Raw genomic sequence first — 19,878 nt, forward strand, 5'->3', positions numbered from 1 at the left:
GCACAAGCAGGACATACAAAAATCTTTACTGGTGACAAAGAAGAAAAGACACATTTACAAGCGCTATGGCTCGAGTGCCTTGGACCACAAAGCCATTTATTTATCTGCTGGCATGTGTGGGTTTTCTACTACAGCAAAAATAATGAGAAAAGTGGCAGCTAACTTATCATCTCGCCTTGGCTCCTCTATTAATTACTTTTTTTTAACGCACTTGACAAATTCTGCTGATCACATCACTGTTTTGGAAGATGGGAGGAAGCAACACTGGTGACAGTGATGAGAGAAATTTCAGGGAGATGCTCTTGGCAGGAGAGGTTGTTGGCAGAGTCTGTGCCCAGACGAGTAGCATTGCTTGAGAAACTGAGGCAGGCAGAACATCTGCACCTCCCCTTCCCTGGGACAAAAGGTTTGGGAATACACCAGTATCCCAAATATTTCTGTTGGGGATAAATCTCCAATGAGCTGTGGCTTGGAATAAGTTTCGGGGACATGGATTAAGTTCCCTCAGTGCCACACAACAGCTCCAACACGTGGTTTGGTGGGGAGCTGCGTCGCTTGAAACACTTTCTCTGTCTTTTTTGCAACACTACAACTTCTCCCCTCAAAGCAAGTAACTTTTAAAGAAGAAAAGAAAGTAAAAATTATGGAAATGAAATGTTTCATGTCAATCATTCACTGCACTTCTGCCTGGCTCCGAATCCTTCAAATAGCTACCAAACAACCCCAAACCAACCCTATATGCAATCCAGCCCTGCCTCTCAGGCTTTGTGCCAGCACAGGGAAACAGTGCCATAAAGTAGAGAAGGTTCATGATAAAGAAAATTTTCGTGCTGTAAAGAGGACCAGAATTAATTGCTCTCATAAATTTAATGAGCCAAAATAACTGGAGAACACTTAGGTGGCAGCAGAGAAAATTTAGGTTAAATGCTAAGTATAAATTCGGAAGTACCAGAATGGTTTGGGGCAGCTGAAACAGCCACCAAGAGAGATGGAAAAGCAGTTGGTGGGGAAGATGCTTGGCAGTAAGTGGATAACTGCTTCCCGCTGTCATAGCCATGAAGGAGGGAGCACCACATATCCCTGCAGCCCCACAGGAGCTTCATCAGAACAAGGGTCGCTCTGATTTTCGGGGTCAGGTTCCAGTGACTGCACCCATGTGTCACCACTGCAAAGCCCTGCTCGTTTCCTAGGCAAACTCCCCCCAAACCAGCTGCTGCTGGAGGGTCAGGCATTAGGGCGTAGAAATAAATCAGGCAGCGGAGGACAAACGTCCCTTCACTGCTCCTCCCGGTATCGATCAGGCACCACTCATAACTGGCCAGCCCTCGCCATCTGCCCAGCCTCTCTGCAGGCTGCCATCTGGCTGATGGCAAAGCAATTTGAGGGGCCAGCAGGCTGAGGACAGGGAATCTGAGAACTTTCTAGCTCCCCTGATACCCTTTTAGTTTCCTCTTCCCTTTCCATCATCACCAATTGTTCTTTTGTTTTTTTTGGGGGGGTTGCACTTTTTTTTTTTCCCAATAAAGAGCTGTTTCCAGGCAATTATCTGCCTTGATTGGCTGGATGGCTGACCCAGCACCATTATCTCCATGAAACCCCAAAGATTAAAGCACAATGGGTTCAGCAAAGCATGAACACCCTTTATACACAGCAGCATCCTGCACTTGCGGGCAGACAGATAAACAGCTCTCGTAGTGCTGTTATTGATCCACTCCCAACCCTAGTGTCGGCTTTTGTCCATAGGTGCTACGGTTCCTCCACACCAGGAGGGACCTCACCACTGGCTGGGAGGAAGATCCTCACTCTTCAGAGCATCGCAGGGACAAAGCTTCCCTCTGCTTCCCATATTTGTGTCTCCATCATTAATGTTTTCATCTTTTCAGAGCAGCAATGCACCCAAAACCTCAAATGGGGGACATCAAACCACTCCATTTAGGTGCTTGAGGTTCAAATGAGGCATTTGGACTTTCTCCAAAACCCCCACTTCTACCAGCCCACAAAATGTCTTGTTAGAACCAGCTCAATATTTATCCTGTGCTTGTTATCCCAGCAGCACAACAACCAAAGAGAGCTCCTTTTGGGATACTCCTCTCTCCCAAGGGGTGACCTGGTGGTGCAGAGCACACCGGGTTTGTCCCTCCTCAGCCGCTCCCTGGCCCTTTGAGGCCAGCAGGCTGAGCCCTTGTAGCCACACGTTTCATAGTGGTTTTATGGACAGGACTGTGCATCACTCCAAAATGATCCAAAGGGCAAAAAAAAAAAGATCACTCAGCAAGTTAACGTGGAAAAAACATCCAGAGATGGAGGGGTCTCTCTTACAAAAGCGAAAATTGCTGAGCCTGGTTGTACTGTTTGGTAGTGGTTCCTTCCACATGTTGGATCACTTCCCCGCTTGCTGTGAAAATCATTTCCTCACCTCCAAGAAAGCATTTTGGATGCACTCGGATCTTCTGAAGGCTGCTGGATCATCAGCAATATTAAATGCAAAGATGCTGGATGGACTGAATCATTCCCTGCTCGTGAATGCCGCCCTTGTTCAGCTGCGTGGAGATCAGCAGCAGCTAAGAAAGAGCTTTCTCATGCAGCCCCGCGGTTTGCCAGCGCCCAGCATCGGTGCCCAGTACGCACCATTGTGACCAGCAAATTTCCAATGAAAGTTTCCTTGTCAAGCACGGAGAGACGCTCCTTGTCAAAGGGAGAAAGGGAGACTATTGCCGATGTGTCTCCAGGCAGCGGGAACAGCAACACTCCTCTGCGGGGCGTTTTTTGGGTTTTTACAGTTCTGAGTGAATTATGTCTCCGGTTCACAGGTTGTTTCCGTGCACAACCTGGCTGCATCGGAGCTCAGCTCAGGAAGAAGGCACTTGTGCAACACCCCTATGCTGATTTACACAGAACTTTCCCCAGTGGTCCCGACTGAAGAGGTAAAGAGAAGGATCTTACAAAGAATGGGAAAAAAAGGGAAAGGTAGAAGGAACAGGGCAATCACTAAAAGCCAACCTCTAAGTCATCTGAGCACAGGATTTGGGCATCTCAGGCCCTCGCACAGAGACACCAACTTGTAGCCATGAGCAAAGGTCCAAGGAAGCTTTCACCCTGACACAGTGGGAGCTGCACCACCAGCAGCAGCGCAGTTAAAGCTAGGAACCCATCTTTAACACTGAATAACCTGCTCTAAGCAAAGCACACTGAAACCCCACTTTCTAGGAGAGGGCTGCCATCCCCACCAGTGCTTGTGTGCAAGTTCACATACAAACCTTCCTCCAACTAAACCCACACCTAGGTGTGAGAAACAGGAATTTTAAACCCCTATATTGAAAGGATTTTTGAGAATGTTAGGAGAGGGGACTGGGGAAAAAGAAAAACGTTATTCTAAAAGGATCCCTTTATAAGTCAAAATTTTATTAAACTGCAGCTGCTGGGAGCAAACTGCGAGTGGGAGATTCCAGGGTACTCCATTCCCTGCACTAGTAATGTATGATTTACTTTTGTAATAACTGAAGCCATAAGGAACTCATTGGATTAAGGAGTCTTATTATTTATGTTGGGGAACAATAATATTTAACTGTATAAAGCCACATATCCACCCATACAGACTTTCCGTCCATATGAAACAGACTGCACTTCATAAGTAAAACCCCAGCCCCACTAAGCCAGCGGGAACGCTGCCATCGAATTCCGATAGAGTCCGTGTTTTGCCATATATGTTGTAGTTCAAGGTTGCTTAAAAGCCTGTTATATCATCACCACGGGCAGCAAAACACAGACACCAGAGACCCAGATAATTGTAGACACAGAAAGCGCAGCAGCATCGCTTCGCATCCTACCGCGCTGCCAGAGATGGGCAGGATGAGTCCCCAGCGAGGGATTGCTCAAAAATCCCTCACAGGGGACACAGCCCCAACAGGGACATGAGGGGACCAGCTCCGAGGTAGCAATGGGTACCCCAGTCCCAGCAAGCGGCTCAGAGGATTAATTACATCCCGGGGTTTCACAGCTAACGATGGGGCTTTAGCAGGCGGAGGGGGTCCCCGTGGTCTTGGTCCCCTCACCTCCCACTGAGCTACTCATAAACTCAACCTGATTAAAAGTGATGTCTCCCAGGGCTCTACATGGGAAAACATGGACTATTGTAAGAGCACAAAAATCTCCTGGCAAGAAAATCAAAGCAACCAGCTCGGCTCTCAGAGCCCTGCTAGCAGATTTTATCTGACTTTGCTGGCACTACAGTGCAAACTTTTCCCTTTTCGTGTCCCCTCCCCGTGAGCAGGTGAGGCCACTTACTCCGCCAGCTCCTCCAAGCTCCGATACACGTCGTCATCATTTTCTGTGGTCTCCTCGGACGGGAAGGGCCTGCGGAAGGAGAGGAATGACAGTGTTATTGGTGCCTCACCCCTTGACAGCACATCCCCTGCAGCCACGGTTGAACTCAGCCCAGCCCCACGCATCCCGTAGAGCAGAGGGTGTTTTGGAACAAAATACTCATGGCAAATACATTTTTTCCTACTGAGGCGTTAGCTCCCAAGGAAGACATCATCCCCGCTGCTTCCCGCTGGCACGGCAGGACAAGAAGCCAGGTGGTGAGGCTGGCTGACCGCAGGGCGCCATCTGAGCACTGGAGTGAGGAGCTGCACCATCTAACAGCATCTCAGAGACCCCGTGTCCGAGCCACCACTCCCTGCTGTGCTGGTGCTGCACAAACAACTCAGTAAAAATCTAATCCAAGTCCAGCGCAGGATTTGCTGAGACAGAGAAACAGCCTCTCCTCCACCTGAGATGGAGCCTTTCCACCTGCGAGCACCTGCCCAGCTTGGGGACGCTGACCCACATCCCAACGGCATCTCCCACCAAGCCGATCCCACCAGAATGAGCCCTTACAAAACCTGGGCTTCCTCATCTTAACAACTTTGTGATAGTTGGAAAAAAGTTAAAACCCTGGGGATGAGGGAAAGGACACCAAAAGGGCAAAAGGAAGGCGGAGGAGGGGGGAGCAGAATAAAAGAGAAAGGGAGGGAGTGAGGAGAAAGCAAGCATTCCTTGGCTCATTTTGAAGTAATAACCAAATAATATATGAAAGAGATGAAAAATACTGCTTTAATTAAACCCAATGTATTATTACTGGCGTGGAGCCACAGTGGGCTCTGGCTCTGCTGGTGTTGGATGCACCTTGCGCCTACAGCTGGGTCACAGCAAACCTGGCTCCAGCCAGAGCACAGGGAACGTGGGCTGCAGCAGGGCAGCTCGGTCCATCCCCCGTGGGCATCGCAGCAAAAGCAACTGGGGGTCCTCAGGCTAAGACCCGCACGGGATGGGGTGCTGACGGTGTGGGGGAGCAGAATTGGATCCACGTGAACTTTCAACTGCCCTCAAGAACAATTTCCTCCTCTTCCCTCCCACCCTCCCTGTTTCACAATATACTGCCCCCCTGAAAGATCTAATACACGGCCCCAAAGTCGCTATTTTTGGATGCTGTCTCTAGCATTAATTTGCCTTCCCTGCTCTGCTATACTTCACCCTTCCTTCGGTGAGCAGCTTCAGACCACGTGTTTTGAAATAGAGCTCAAATTTGCAGCGAGTTCAATTAAAACTCCAACCAGGTGGTGAGCCCAGGAGGAAAAAGAGCTCCGGTGACTCCAGTGGAACGATTCCATGCTTCGCTGGCTACCAGGGCTGCCGTGCCTCTGCTCAAGATGCAAACCCACGGGAACCAAGGAGCACCCAAGGCTGGAATGTCTAACCATGTCCATGTGCAAAGAGTCCAGCAGCTGCTGCCACCATCCTGCACAGCTCCAGCAAGAAAGGAGAAAGCAGAGGTGACCTCTGTTTAAACACTACTTGTTAAAATTTAAAAAAGAAATCCACCACAAAGCACGACCTCCTTTCTTTTACACGCATCTTCTGCTTTTAATCTCTATTTCCTTCTCCGGTGCTCACCGTGCCAGAAAGAAAGAAGTCACAGAGCCATAAAGAATATTAAAATCACAAGCACACATTGCCAACTATAAATCTGGGATCGAGGTGCAATCAGCTCCTGTGATAAACCTCCCCATGTAAGACAAGGAGACAGCAAAGAGAGAGAAAAATACTTTCTAATGAGAGTTCCAGGGAGACAGCAGCTCTGCCAGCCCTCCCAGCTTCACCTTGGCCATCAGTAAAGCACTGGAATGAAAGTCAAGGCAGGGAAAGAATTAATAACCTGTATCTCCACAATAGCAGCTAATGGTTAAATAAGGATGCACGGAATGCAATTAGAAGGAAAGTCACATCGAGGAGAGGATTACTAAATGGACCATCTAAGACCTGGAGCTGAAGGATGGCTTTTTGGAGAAAGCCTTTGGTTTGTCCTTTGTTTGCGCCTCTCTCCCCAGCTGCCCACGCTGTAAGTGGCTCTGGAGAGGCTCCCTGGGTCCCCGCGTTACCTCTGCACGAACAGAGCTGCCACCTCCCCATGGCACCTCTCCCCTTCTCCAAAATAGGGCGTCACCACCCCAACTGCAGCGCAAGTCACCCAGTGCTGGGACCATGCCACAGGCTTCCAGCAGCTCTTGCCTAAAAAGTCCTTGCTCTTCCCCAAAAGCCCTTTGTGCAGCAACATTACTTTAATTTAACCCTACTAATTATGCCTGCTATTTAGAATCTTTTGTCTTGCGTTCCCTTATATCCATGTACATTACTTTTCTTTATCAAACACAGAAAAAATTTAATCCTCCAGCACTGACACATTGAGAATAAACTCCCAGCAGCCAGCTATAGAAAAATATATTGAACATTTTTCTACCTAGACTCACACCAGGGGCGAGGCATGGGGTGAACTGCCCACCCCAGCCCTATCCCATCAGTTATTCCCCGTGTGGCTGGTTTTGCTGCCTTCTATCAGATCACCTTCGTGGCTCCCTGCCGGGGGCCAGGCTCCTCTCAAGGAAACATTTTCCACTTGAGCTGGCTGCAGAGACAGATTTGATGTGGTCTGGACAGGCAAGGGGCCGAGAGCCACTCTTGCTCCTGCCCCACCACATCCACATCAAGGCTACACTAAGAAAAAACAGCTGAGTGAAATTTTAATCCAATGTTTTTCACCGGGTTTCCCTCGTGCACATCCAGGTCCAGCACAGGACACCTTCATGCAGTTTATCAGCTTGGCCCCAACCATACATGGAGAAGCATCTTCATCTGGATGGGCAACGGTGCTGCCGGTCCTCCAGCCATGAGCTCCCCAGGAGCAACCGTGTTGTTTGGGATCAATTTGTATCTCATTATTTTTTAAAAAATGGAGCAGAAACAGTAGAAGTCAAGGAGTCTAAAAGCTCCCAACTACCTGGAAAATTCTTACAGGTGTCCAGGTGCACTGCAGCTTCATAAACAGTATCAAATGCTACGGCTGGGAATGATGAACAGTAATAAGTGAAGTAATTTGAGGTCACTGAAGCCCGAAGGAGATCCCAGTTAATTTAAATTCATTTGAGAATGTCTCTTATTTAATATCATTAGTTAAGCACCAGACTTTGTTTTCCACTCCACCATCATGAAAAACCACCTGCTGAGCCATTTATCCTCCCAGCCCGCGCCTGGTCTGCAGTGAGCCCAATCTCGCTCCGATGAAGAGTAAAAGCCCCAGCGACATCAAACACTGCTGGAACAGGCTCTCAGAGATAATAAACCTCCCAGAGTAGACTTCTTCACAGACAAACCCCACAGCATTCAACAGCATCGCTTCCTGAGATCAAAGAAGAGAATGCAAGGAGGATTGATCTGATGTGTTTGCTTTAGAGCCTAAAAGAGAAGGAAAGACCAAGTAATTTGTTACAGAGTTTAGAGCAAGCTTCTCTTCTTACGGAAAGGACTTACAGGAGATGATGACTCTCGACCCATGATGCAAAGCAACCCCTTGATCTTACAAAACATTTAGGCTACTTTCTGGGTTGGAGAGCTTGCACATGCACAGCACAATGGATTGCACTCTCGCAAGGAAAGGCAGGAGCAGCCCACAGCCAGAGTACAAGGCGATAATCTATTAATATTTCACGAGGCACCTAATACAGAAACCCTCCCTTGCTCTCAGTAGTCACTGGGTTGTCCCACAACCCATCCCACGCTGCACCCTCATCAGCCGCCCCCACGCGCTCCCCTGCAATAATCCTCTCCGCAGGGAGAAGACGCAGCTCGAAGCACCGCCTGGCTGCTCTCTCTGAATTATTTAATGGGAAGAGCCAGGTAGGCTGCAATTCTAACAGCAATAAGCAGAAAGGTTTATTTATTTATGAGCATATTTCAGCATCGAGGTGCCTTGTCCTAGCAAATAAAGCCAGCCATTCACCTCTGCAGTATAGTCACAGAAAATACAGAGGGTCAGGGATGGGTCAGTTTTACTTGGATTGTTTTCTCCAGTAGCATCTTGGTCTCCTGGAGTCATCCAAAGAAAATCATGGTTTTGCAAGACATTTACACGCGACTGAAACTGGATTAATCATCGGCTTCGGTGGGATTAGGCAGATTAAAGCAGCACTTAATTTACTGATGTATCAAGAAGTGGCTGTAAACTGAGGAGGCAAAGAGGTGACCTGGAGCTGCTTCTCCAGCCCCGCTCTTGACCCAGGCAGCACCTCTGAGCCTTGGTTCCCATCTGTGAAATGGGAACAGAATCAGGGAATGATTTTGGTGAAGTGCTGCGAGATGGATGAAAACCACCCTCTTAATGCCCAAGAGCCATTTTTATAAAGCAGAACGGAATCACTTCTCTCCTTGTAGAACAAGACACATTGGAGCATACCAAAAGCTGCTGAACTTAATTAAAATCATACTATCGTGTTACATTACTCATCTCTGGAAAGCAGCACCTCATGCTGTGCCAAATTTTAGATACGTCCTCTGAAAAATTATGATTCGCTTTTATTTGTGGTCTGGAGCATGGAAAAATTCTCACAAGATTAATTCTGATCGAAATTCAGCAGGGAAATAGCAAGCTACATCATCAGATAACACAAAGATGATGATTTTGCAGGAGACTACTTAACGGCGTTTAGCAGAGTGCGCTGCTCAGTGCCCAAGGGTTAGCAGCATGCCCGGCTTTATCTTTAGCTCAAATCTGAACCAAGTATTTCTGAGACAAGAAAATAACAGCTCGTATAATTTGATGTTTCAACACATTATCGCATTTTTAAAAAATCCTCATGTACCAATGCTTCTCTTGAGCAAACAGTGTGATTTTTCTCTTCACTTCAGCTCCACATTGACGACAACAGATGGATAAAATCAAAAGGGGAATCCAGAAAAATCTCTCTCCGAAGTTAAAAAAACCCAACTCTCTGGGGTAACAGCAAATCCAATCAGTACGAAATGATTTGGGCCAGATCTCTGACTCAGAAGAAAACTAGATTTGAAAACGCAGTGGCTGAAAATCAAAGGTGGGCATAGTGAGCAGGGACACGTGCAGCTCTCCATCCTGGTGGGACAACCCCGTGGCCCTAGTTCCAGCAGGTACGTGCACGCAGCAGGCTGGGGAGAGGAGGGAGGATGCTCTTTTCGGGTCAGGTATTGGTTTCAAACTGCAGTAGTGCCCTGCGGAGCCCAGCACCGGGGTGGAGGTTTGAAGAAGACAGCCAGAGCCTTCATCCCTGCGAGCCAGTGCAACCAACCCAAGCTCAGGGCACGGTCACTCTGGGCCCAGGGAGCATAAAAATAAATCACAGCCGGGATGTAAAGACCTGGGATGCACCCCATGGTATTTAACATCATCATCACAAGGCTTTGCAACTCCCCAAACTTCAAAAACACCCTGTTAAACACAACCTCCAAACCTCCCTGGGTTTAACTTGCAGCAAAGCAGCACAAGGAAATCTTTTAGCAGTGCAAGCAGCAGTTTCCCTGCTGTACCTGAGCAGCTGCAATCCTACGAAATGCATGCCAATAAAAACAAATAACTACCTAAATATCTATTTCTGCCTGCTTCCAGACCAGCACTGCTGATGAAAGCACAGCCAGCGTGGCCCAGCCAAACAGGGTCCTATTGCGCGATGCAAACCAGATCCAAACAGAGCACCTGGGCTGAGCAGGGCTGGGCTGGTGCAAGGGCATCCACCCCAAAAGCCAGCAAGCCCCACATGCAAATATTAAGCAAAGCCATGCATATCAGGGTTGTACCTTCATTATGCAAACCTGCTGGTAAGGGAGGGGACAAGAGAAACTGCTTTGCTTTCATTAGCAGATGCTTATAGGGCGACCTCAGCATCTCCCAAGCCTACAAAGGAGCCGCACAGGAAAACATGCCAGTGATATTTCTCAGACTCTCTTATCAGCAAGTCTGTGAGGATACACACTTGCCAAAATAAATGTGTTAAAACCATTGTTATCTGGAAAGGAACTGCTTTTAGCTGTGGATCCTCCTTGCTGAGAAAGGAAGAATCTTTATAGTCATTCATAAAGAAGGTTTGCCCATCTCACAAGAAACCATCTCCACTCAACACTCCACGTGCAAGGTCTGAGCCTGAACCTCTGTGGATTTGTGCTCAGGACTGGTGGTCAGCCCCAGGACTGGTCCCAGTTCCAGACTCCCTGGTGCACGGGAGAGCACTGCACACCAACCTCACTTATTTCCAGCCATGGATTTCTTCCACAGCTTTATTTTATAGCTACACTTACGGCGTGTACAACGGATACACAACAACAGTAAAAAAATAATGGGCAGAGTGCAATTACAGAGAGTGCATTGGCAATAAATGAAACAGTCCTTGTGAAACCAACCTTACAGGAGAAGGGGCTCAGTAACCACCTCCTCACCAGAAGACACTCCAGGACTTAATCATTAGCGACTTTAATTGCTTGCCATTTTCACACACGGCTGGATCCACCTCCTGTGTCGAGCCACCATCCCCAGGGGAAGGGGGACGAGAGAGGAACTATGATCAGCATGAAGCCTCCATCATGCTGGAGAACCTTGGCAAATCCCATAAAAAAAAAAAAAAATCCCATGTTTGCCTGGAAGTAAAACTAAGAGGTAAAACTAACTAGTTCTTCCCATCAGCTGCTCCTGGTCGCTGTGCTGCCACGGACCAGAGGGGACCCTGCCTTGGCCACCAGCATGAGGAAAACACAACCACCCCCCTTCTCCTTCCTTCCACCACCCAGCCAATGCACCACTGCAGGAGAAAACCTCCTCTTGACAAACAGGATTCAGCTTTCCTCGCCATTTGCAAATGTTTTTAAATCTATTTTATTATCTGCAGTGCCTTCTTAAGAAAGTCACTGAGAAGTTCAGTTCATATATAAAGGATTTATTTAGATTAAGGGCATCAGTAAAAGGCCTTTGAACACGCTAACTCCTTCCCGTTTTCAGATGGTTTCACTGTGCACACATTAAAAATGCATGCAGGCAGCATGAGCCAATATTCCTTAACCTCCTGCTTTGCTTGCAAAACTCCTGCTTCCAGGAAAAACATATATCTCAGGGAGATGAAACAACACATGTCCCCTCTGCTCTCACAGCTCACACTGAGCTGGCAGAGCTGCTCGCACAAGATGGACAACGGCCGGAGCCCAGAGGACATCAGGATCTACCATGGGCTACGGGGAACAAACCGGGCTGTAGCAGGAAAGTCTTGAGAAGCTTTAAGCTGAAAGAGAAAAAGAAGGAACCTCAAAGATCATCCAGTTCCAACCCCCTGACATGGGCAGGGACACCTCCTACTGGATCCGGTTGCTCAAAGCCCGATCCGACTGGATCTTGAACACCTCCAGGGATGGAGCAGCCACTTCTCTGGGCAACCTGGGCCAGGGCCCCCCAACTATCACAGGAAAACATTTCTTCCTAAGATCTCATCTCAGTCTCCCCTCTTTCAGCTGAAAACTGTTCCCCCTTGTCCTCTCCCTGCCCTCCCTGATCAAGAGTCCCTCCTCAGCATTCCTGCAGCTCCTTTCAGCACTGGAAGCTGCTCTAAGGTCTCCCTGGAGCCTTCTCTTCTCCAGGCTGAACGACCCCAACTCTCCCAGCCTGTCCTCGTATGAACAAGGCACTTCTCAAAAAACAACCTAGCACGGTAGTCCTTACAACTACGTGCTTCTTTCTTCAATTAAGTAGCAGGGAAACGTTGTCTGTGCTGGCTGCAAAGCCTCGTCCAGGACAGAAATCTATTTCTGCTGCCATTAGCGACCGTCACCTGCGAGGAGGTCGGTCAGTGCTGCACCGTGCTGGAGGGTGACACTGTTTTCTGCAGGACCACTGAAGCCTGCAGCAGGACTAGAGCAGAGCAGGAGGAAAGACACAGCACGGGCTGTAGCTACAGCTGCAAGAGATTAAGCTCAGCCTTAGCAGGGTGCTGCAAACTAAACATCACGTGCAAGATCATTTTTTGCCATGTTATGTTGCTTGTAGCTTGTTCCTTGGAAGAGATGCTCTGTCATCTCAACATAACTATCCTGATAGCTATCTGATTTACTCTGCGAAACAGGGTTTCTCTGGCAGGGTTCGCGTATCCAGAAATTATTGAACAGAAAGACTCTTCTTTTTTTTCAACTCCCACGGAATAGCATACAAGATTGATTTTTATTTTACTACTCTCCATGCCATGAAACTTATTTAAGGACAAGTAACAGGATTGGGGATTTATTTCATTCTTACTTTGCGTGATCCTGAAGTCTTAGACCCCAAAACAGAAGTTGGAGCAGAGCCACCTTCATTCAACGGGACTGAAGACCATACGATCCTTATAACATCCTCATAATGCTGGTTTTGTCATGTTTTTAAGCACCGTGCCTAAGCCAACAAGACTTTTCCATTTATTTCAATGGCAGCATCTTCATTGGGGGAGGGAAAAGTCATCGGTGGGGACCCCACCGAGCTGAAGGACAAGAGCAGCCAATGCAACCAGTCCCTTCAGGGAGCAAGAGCTGCTGCTGGCTCCCACAGATTAAATTAATTCATCTGAGATTAGTTTCTGTCATTGAGGCTTTCATGACGGTGCACCAAGAAATCATCTAATTAAAAAGAAAAGACATGCAGAGATGGACAAAGCGAGTGCTCTCTGACTGCAGGGGACAGCAGTGATGGGAATGGACACCCCCCAGGGGGGTATTTTCCAGCTAGCAGGAGTGACAGCGTTTTCTGTTCTTGCAGAGCTGGCAATGAGGAGGAGGAGGAGCAGGGTTAATACGCAGGAAAACAGCATTAGAAGCAAAGATCCACTAAGCTCTGTGCTATTCTTGTGTAATTATGGTGCCAAAGGCTTCCAAGATAAGGGATTTTAGTGGGAATCTTAAATGCTGGTTGTAAAATGAATGAGAAAAAGCCACATATCCACAAGAATAGCAAAGCCTCCCTGCTCTTGGATCCCAGCTATTGCTTAACCCCCATTCCAGGCAGCAGGAGACCTCAACAGAAACAACAGTGACTCAGCCAAAGTCTTCCCAGAAGGCCCAGCTCATTCATCCTCCCAACTGACACCAGATTCCTGCCCAGGGAAGGGCTTTGACGGACACCTTGCAAGCTCCTCCAGTGATGCTCCAAATCTTACACCCAGCCCTTGCAAAGGGCTTATGCACACGGGTTTCCCCATTACTCCCTGCCTCTAACCCCCTAGGATATTCTTTTCCCTTAAAATAATAATCACTGCAGGCTGCTCCAGGACTCAGGGCTATCTTTAATAATAAATAGTTCCTAACTTACAGCACATCTTTGTTCCTCAACGTGCTTTATAAACCTCTGCCGCCTGAATCTGCTCCAGTCCTGGTGGCATCACTCAGATTTCTATTTAACAGATGGGAAGACTCCTAGTTTGTTTGACATGTGAAAAGCTGATCCCTTCTAGCAATATCAATGCAGGTAAGGCAGTGAAAATAAGTTCAAGCAGTGAAAATCATGGCACGGGGTGGTCAGCATAGGCAGGAGGGCTAGAACTAATGCAGGGGGCCCATCCAGCAGGTCTAGGACAACTCTCCATGGGGAAAACTCTAACCTAACTCACGGTGTGGAGAGTTGTCCCCACAGAGGGTTGTTCTCCCCCTGCATCGAGTCCATAGATCGCAGCCCTGGCTGTGGCTGGACTCGAGATGCAGCCCAATGCCGTCTCGCACCAGCAGCAGGACAAGTTCTGTAGAGAAAAGCAAACGTGTTCTATAGCTGGGGAGAAAAATACAACACAAAAATCTCCCCGCAATGCTGGGAAGGTCCTTTAGGCTGAGAACTCTTCCCAGTTCCCAGTCTTAATTAGAAGATGGTGCCAGATTAATAATAAAAACGCACACTAACAAGAAAACCAATTGCAAACCAATTTTGCAGGGAATTGAACGAAGACCAGGATAACAGCCCTGCTTAATAAGGTTGTCTGCTGGTTTTAATTCCTTCATTATGGTTCCTTCAATTAGCAGAGAAGGAGGAGCCCCAGCAGCAGGGCAGCCTACCCTGGGTGCCAGGCCAGGTTAGTTATTAACCCCCATTACCCACTCAGCCCTAATGTGCTTTTGTCAAAACCAGGAAGGAATTTCCCAGCTGTTAGGGACTGAGAGGCCACCTGGGCACTTCTGGCAGCCTGAGATGCTGCTGAAACCTTCTTTTGCAGCAGCACAGACCGGAGAGTGGAGCGAGTTGATGGGTGGAGGACACTGGTAGCACAGCTCCACAACCAGGTGGCCAGGGTGAAAGGGACAAGCAGTGATTCCAGGGATCCTGGTCCTCAGCTGCACGGCCACTGCAGTGGGAACCTGAGCAAAACCTCCACTGAGAGACACTAAAGCCCACTCTGCTATCCTCCTCAGCACACACAACTCCTTACATTTTTCACACTCCATAAGGTGCTTCTACAAGTACCCTGCCTACATCCCAAAGGCATCCCTGATGTCTGTTTAACCCTAAAGTATCCCAGCCGTAATAATGCTTCTAAAATGTCTGGTGATAAAACATTGGGAATATGGACAGGGAGAGAGAGAAATGTTATTTAAAGCATCGTATTGAAAGGATCTTACCTAATTCCTTTGGTTTGAGCAATACTGTGGAAGGAGAGTCTGGATACTGCAGAGATCACCTGGAAACGAGAGAAAAAGATGCTGGTGTGCTTACTGAAGAGAGAGGAAGAAGAGAGGTGCTCAAGTTTGGTGGGAACTTGAGGATTCAAGCATGGTAGACGGACTTAAACACCCACTGAAATGGAAGGGCTCCAGTACCACCCATCAGTGCCACCATCATCACCACCAGGGCTTAAGGTCCCTTTCCAACCGAAACCATTCTATGATTCTATGACACTATCAGTGCAAACACTGCTTTCAGTTTTACTGGTGAGCACAGAAGACATTTAACCCTCAGCTACAAAAATATCCATTCGACAGTGTCATCCAATGAAACTCCATCCTGCTGCTCATTTAATACATCCAGAGCGGCTCCAACAGGTTTCATGCAACACCGAGAACCACTGCCAAGACTGAATGGTCTTGCATTTCTATAAAGATGCATCATCAGTTTTGTCAGAGGTGAGCACAGACCATCGCCCTTTTCTGGCAGGAAACAGCCAAGATGAGATTCAACAACAAAACATTTTCATCAGCATCGCAATCGGGAACATATAGCCAGGAGCTTTTTTTCTGAAAACTCTTTTTTTTTTGATGAAAGTTTTAATTGCTAAGCAGAATTTTTAATTAAGAAAATGAAAGAATGGATTTAGTCCCTTATAGATATAAAACAAGTTTTACTCTTGCTCATATTCATCATTTCAAAGCTAGACAGAAAAAACAAATCTATTATTTTTGGACTGGTTTCCCAGCCACTGGAATGAATAGAGATGCCTCCATCCAGGACACAGATAAAGGACTTCTTGAGCAGTCCCTGCTGTCCAGGGCCCCCAGCTCTCCTCCAGGCGTACAAACTCTAACACCATGGGGCTGTTGCTGCCTGGAGCTGCCCTGCACCCAAACCCAGCTGTGAGGCACCCATAAGCATCACTTTTTTTTAGGGAGGATGCTTCCCTGGTTTGCTATGGCAGCTCAGAGAGAGAATGTGCCCTGAGTTAAGTGCCCGACTCCTCTCCTGGGACTGTCAGTGGTACTAGAAGCCTCTCTCCTTCCTGTGGCATTATCCAAGAACATCAACCAGCATCACATCAAGGATCCTCATGCAAGTCCTTCCCTCTGCAACAGGCATGGAAGCACCAGGCTCTATTTGCGAGGCGCATGCATGCAGCTCCCCAGGTCTGCCCTGCGACTCCTGCAGCAGATCCCAAGCATCCTGCTCCATCTTCTCCATGCTTTTCGTGCCCTCCCATCCCTCTAATCCCTGTTTTCCCTTACCATTGCCATGAACCCCAGCGTGGCTGTCAGCTGCCAGTGTCCCACGCGTGGACCCGAAGCCGAGGCAGCAACAAAGGAGCTACCACAGTTTGGCATTTAGCGGTTGACTTTCACGAGGAGAACAGAGATGCTGAATTATTCAACAAGGCCAATGAGACTCTCTGAATGTAAAAACTTGGCCAAGTTTCTCTCTGGTATAAAATGTCACTAATGCAGAAAGGAGCTCCAGAGCAAGAGGGAATTTTCCTTGCACCTCGGATGGTTTATTGCCCCTGCACAACACATCCAGCAAAAGAGAGCTTTACCAAAGCATTCTTCCACATTTTTTTTTTAAAGATGCTCCCTCTGGTATTTCCTTCTAAGCAGAGGATGTGGATAAAGTATTTTCTTAATTAGACTTCTGCTACCGCTGTCATGAGCATATTTTAGCTTATTTCTCACTCTCAAGAGAGCTCCCAGACCACTACCCGGGCACGCCTGGTTTTACAGGGATGCCCTGGAGCCACTGATTACAGACCATAATTACTGTGCTACTAGAAGAAAAACTGTAAACTTTCTCATGCAGAAATTTAGTGCTGCGAACATAAATGAAGCCAAGTTCCTCATTTTACTGTAAACTAACCAAAAAGCAGCACGGAGAAAGATCAGTGGCTCCTGGAAAAGATGCTTCAGCCGCGTGCTCTCCTGCAAGATTCCCATCTCCATCTCAGGCTGGTGTTAAGCAAGCCTGGCTCTGCGAGTCCCTCTCACACTCCGATCTCTGGCTGGCCTCTCATTTGCTTTGGCTTTGAGAAGTGTCATGCAAAGATGAGGCTTCTGCTAATGTCATGCTCCAAGAAGCAAATCTGCTCCAGAGAAACCCAAAGGGTCTGAGCCCCCTTGGAAGCAGAAGGCAGCCTTGCCCCTAAGCTCCACGCGAACCACGTCCCTCCCAGCGCTCTGAAGTGCAGGCTGCCACTTCAATCCACATTTTTAAATAAGGTTGGCTTTGCCTTTAGAGATGACGTGAACAGCAACAGGAGAAAGCAGGTCAAAACATAACCAGGAGTCAAAAAAAATCAAGTCTTACACCCAAAATTGTCAGGAATTTAAAGACCACCCTAGGCACGTCGTTAAATGTCTGTGCCGCAGTCTCCCACCTCCAAAACTCTCCCCAGTTCGGGAGAGTAGATGGGACTGAGTTCATTAACATCCATGAAAGGCTCAAGGGCTCGTCAAGGCAGAGCTGCTGTGCAAAGCATCGCAGTTGGCGAGCTCTACCTGCAAATCCTGAGCCCAAACAGGGCGCGGAGGCTGGAGAGCCCACTGGCTTCCCCAGCCTCCCTGCACAGGGCTTAAAATAGTCCACGGGAAGCTCTAGACTGATTGAATGAGTCTCTTCTGCAGTCTATTATTAGACTTCTAAAGTACAAAAATCAGTTTATGAATCAGACGGTTATACCGCAGGGTTTGACTTCCAGGGAAATTTAAGAGAAAAAGTGCACTGTTCTCTCCGCCAACAATTTTTGCTTTGTTCTTTTATGAAAAGCCCCGAGCACTGAACATCCTGGCACATCAAAGCCTGGGACCCGGTTCCAGCGCCGAGCACGCGCAGACGTGCCTGCCTACGCTTTGGCTCCCAAATCGACGCTCAGGTACGTAAGCCAAGCGACCCACTTCGAGGGATCAGGTACAAAGAGCCTCTGCGAAGCTTGGCATCCCCAGAAACACCGCTGAACAGTAACGGTCCCAATATCGGGGAGTAGTTTTCCAACAACAACTCCCACTAGGGCAGTTGCCAAGAGCAAGAAAAGCCAAGTGCAACCCCAGCTCCTCTTACAGCTCCTGTGCTCCAGCTTGCCAGCCCCCAGCCAGGGAAGCGCTTAAGCATGCATTTAAGGATAAGTAATCCTCTCAATTTCAACAGGATTAAACAACGTTCTTAAAAGTAAGTCAATCCTTAAATGTTTGCTAAACTGTGTCTCATTTCCCCTGTAAAGCAGCTTCTTACTTGCAGAGAAACCCAGCAATATTTCCTGCCACTCCCAGCTATCATTTTCTACGGGCTGGGCAGGATCCGTGTCGTTATGCACCCACACAGCAGTTGGCACAAGGGGTTCCTGACCTCATCTGAGGCTTAACGGTGCTTTTGAAATACGAGGACATATTAATACAACTAATACAGATATGACACTAAGTAGAATTACAGTTCACTGGTTATTTATACCTCCTCTTTCTTTTACGGCAACCTGGAAATGCAGACGATTCATTTCCCAAGGCAAATAAAATAATAAAAAAAAAGATTTCATAGAATCCTTAAGGTTGGAAAAGGCCTTTAAGATCATCCAGTCCAACCATCAACACACCACCACCGTGCCTATTAAACCATGTCCTGAAGAGCCACATCTACATGTTTTTTGAGCCTCCAGGGATGGAGACCCCAAACCTCCCTGGGCAGCCTGCGCTGATGTTTCCTTGCAGCTCCTTTTGGATTTACACTGATTATTTCATGAGCTCAGATCTACGGGTTTCCCATCTTAAAACCAAGTGGCTGCGTAGAACTGGGAAACCAGTAGAACTGAGGCTGCTGCATCCTGGAAGAGCTGCTGGAGCTCACTGGAAGCCAAGAGAAATAGCTTCCAAGTACGCTGGTCCCTTGAACTGCACCCAGAAAGGCTACACCGACCAGAGCACATCACACCCAAGCACCATGCTACCACAGCAACTGGGGGCTCTCCTGGCCCCATCTCAAGGTAGTGATGAACCCCAGAGAAGCACCTCAACTCAGCGCCAGCAGACGAGAGGGTTAACGAAGCATCTGAACACGCTGCTTGGGAAAACTATACCTGTATCCGTACATTTGTCTTCTGCGTGAAGGAGGGCTGTGGGCTTAAACAACACGGGCTTATGGAGATTATTATTGTTATTATTACTTCTTCATCTGCTTCTCAATGCAATTTCCTCCAAGAAAACTGCATTCAGCATGCAAACATTACCATAAAAGCTATATATAATGTCCTGCTGACAATAAGATGACATAAGCAGAGTTATAAAGGTATGCAGTGCAGGTGATGTACAGAAATACTTTCTCTACAGTGGACTTGCAAAGGGATAGTGGAAATTTCTGGTGGTTTCACTGTGCAAGGTAAGGGATGCCCTTCACACTCCTGCCATTCCAGTTTGCCTTGTATTTTTAGACGTGGGGTAAATCAAACCACCCAGCTCATCGTTTACCTACTGGGACACTGGGAAGAGATCATCGCTGTGAATCAACAGAACCAGAAACACAGCACGATGGCCGCACAGGTGATTTCAGAGCTCGAGCACCAGAGGTCTCATGAAGACCCTAATTTTCAAAAGGCACCAAGTTCTGCAAGTTCTGCACCAAGAAAGAAAGGGAAAAAAGTAAAATCAAGTCTCAAATTAGGTTCCTCACACCCACTGGTCACTTTACAAGAAACCTGACTAAGTAAAGAAAAGAGATTCTTGAAAAGAAACAAACAATTCTCCCCCAACCACTATTAAGAAATCCACCACTTTTCTTCCTCCTTAGTATCAATGGTTTCTTTCATGAAATATGGATTTAAAAATAAACCTAAGCAAACCAAAAATTAAATTATTATGGTCGTGCTCTTC

General features: G+C 47.6%; 1 protein-coding gene across 4 annotated transcripts in view; it reads right to left on the bottom strand.

The window, feature by feature from the left end:
• The window catches only part of VAV2 (vav guanine nucleotide exchange factor 2), a 138,899-nt gene that overhangs the window by 32,588 nt on the left and 86,433 nt on the right, over nucleotides 1-19,878 (bottom strand). For all 4 annotated transcript variants that reach the window (XM_069873666.1, XM_069873667.1, XM_069873668.1 and 1 more), the window contains exons 3-4: nucleotides 14,950-15,008; nucleotides 4,285-4,353 (exon numbers count right to left, since the gene is read on the bottom strand). In XM_069873666.1, coding sequence (XP_069729767.1) covers nucleotides 4,285-4,353; nucleotides 14,950-15,008 — 128 coding nt within the window. The remainder of the gene's footprint in view (nucleotides 1-4,284; nucleotides 4,354-14,949; nucleotides 15,009-19,878) is intronic.

Source organism: Phaenicophaeus curvirostris, chromosome 20, assembly GCF_032191515.1.
Source record: "Phaenicophaeus curvirostris isolate KB17595 chromosome 20, BPBGC_Pcur_1.0, whole genome shotgun sequence".
NCBI lineage: Eukaryota > Metazoa > Chordata > Aves > Cuculiformes > Cuculidae > Phaenicophaeus > Phaenicophaeus curvirostris.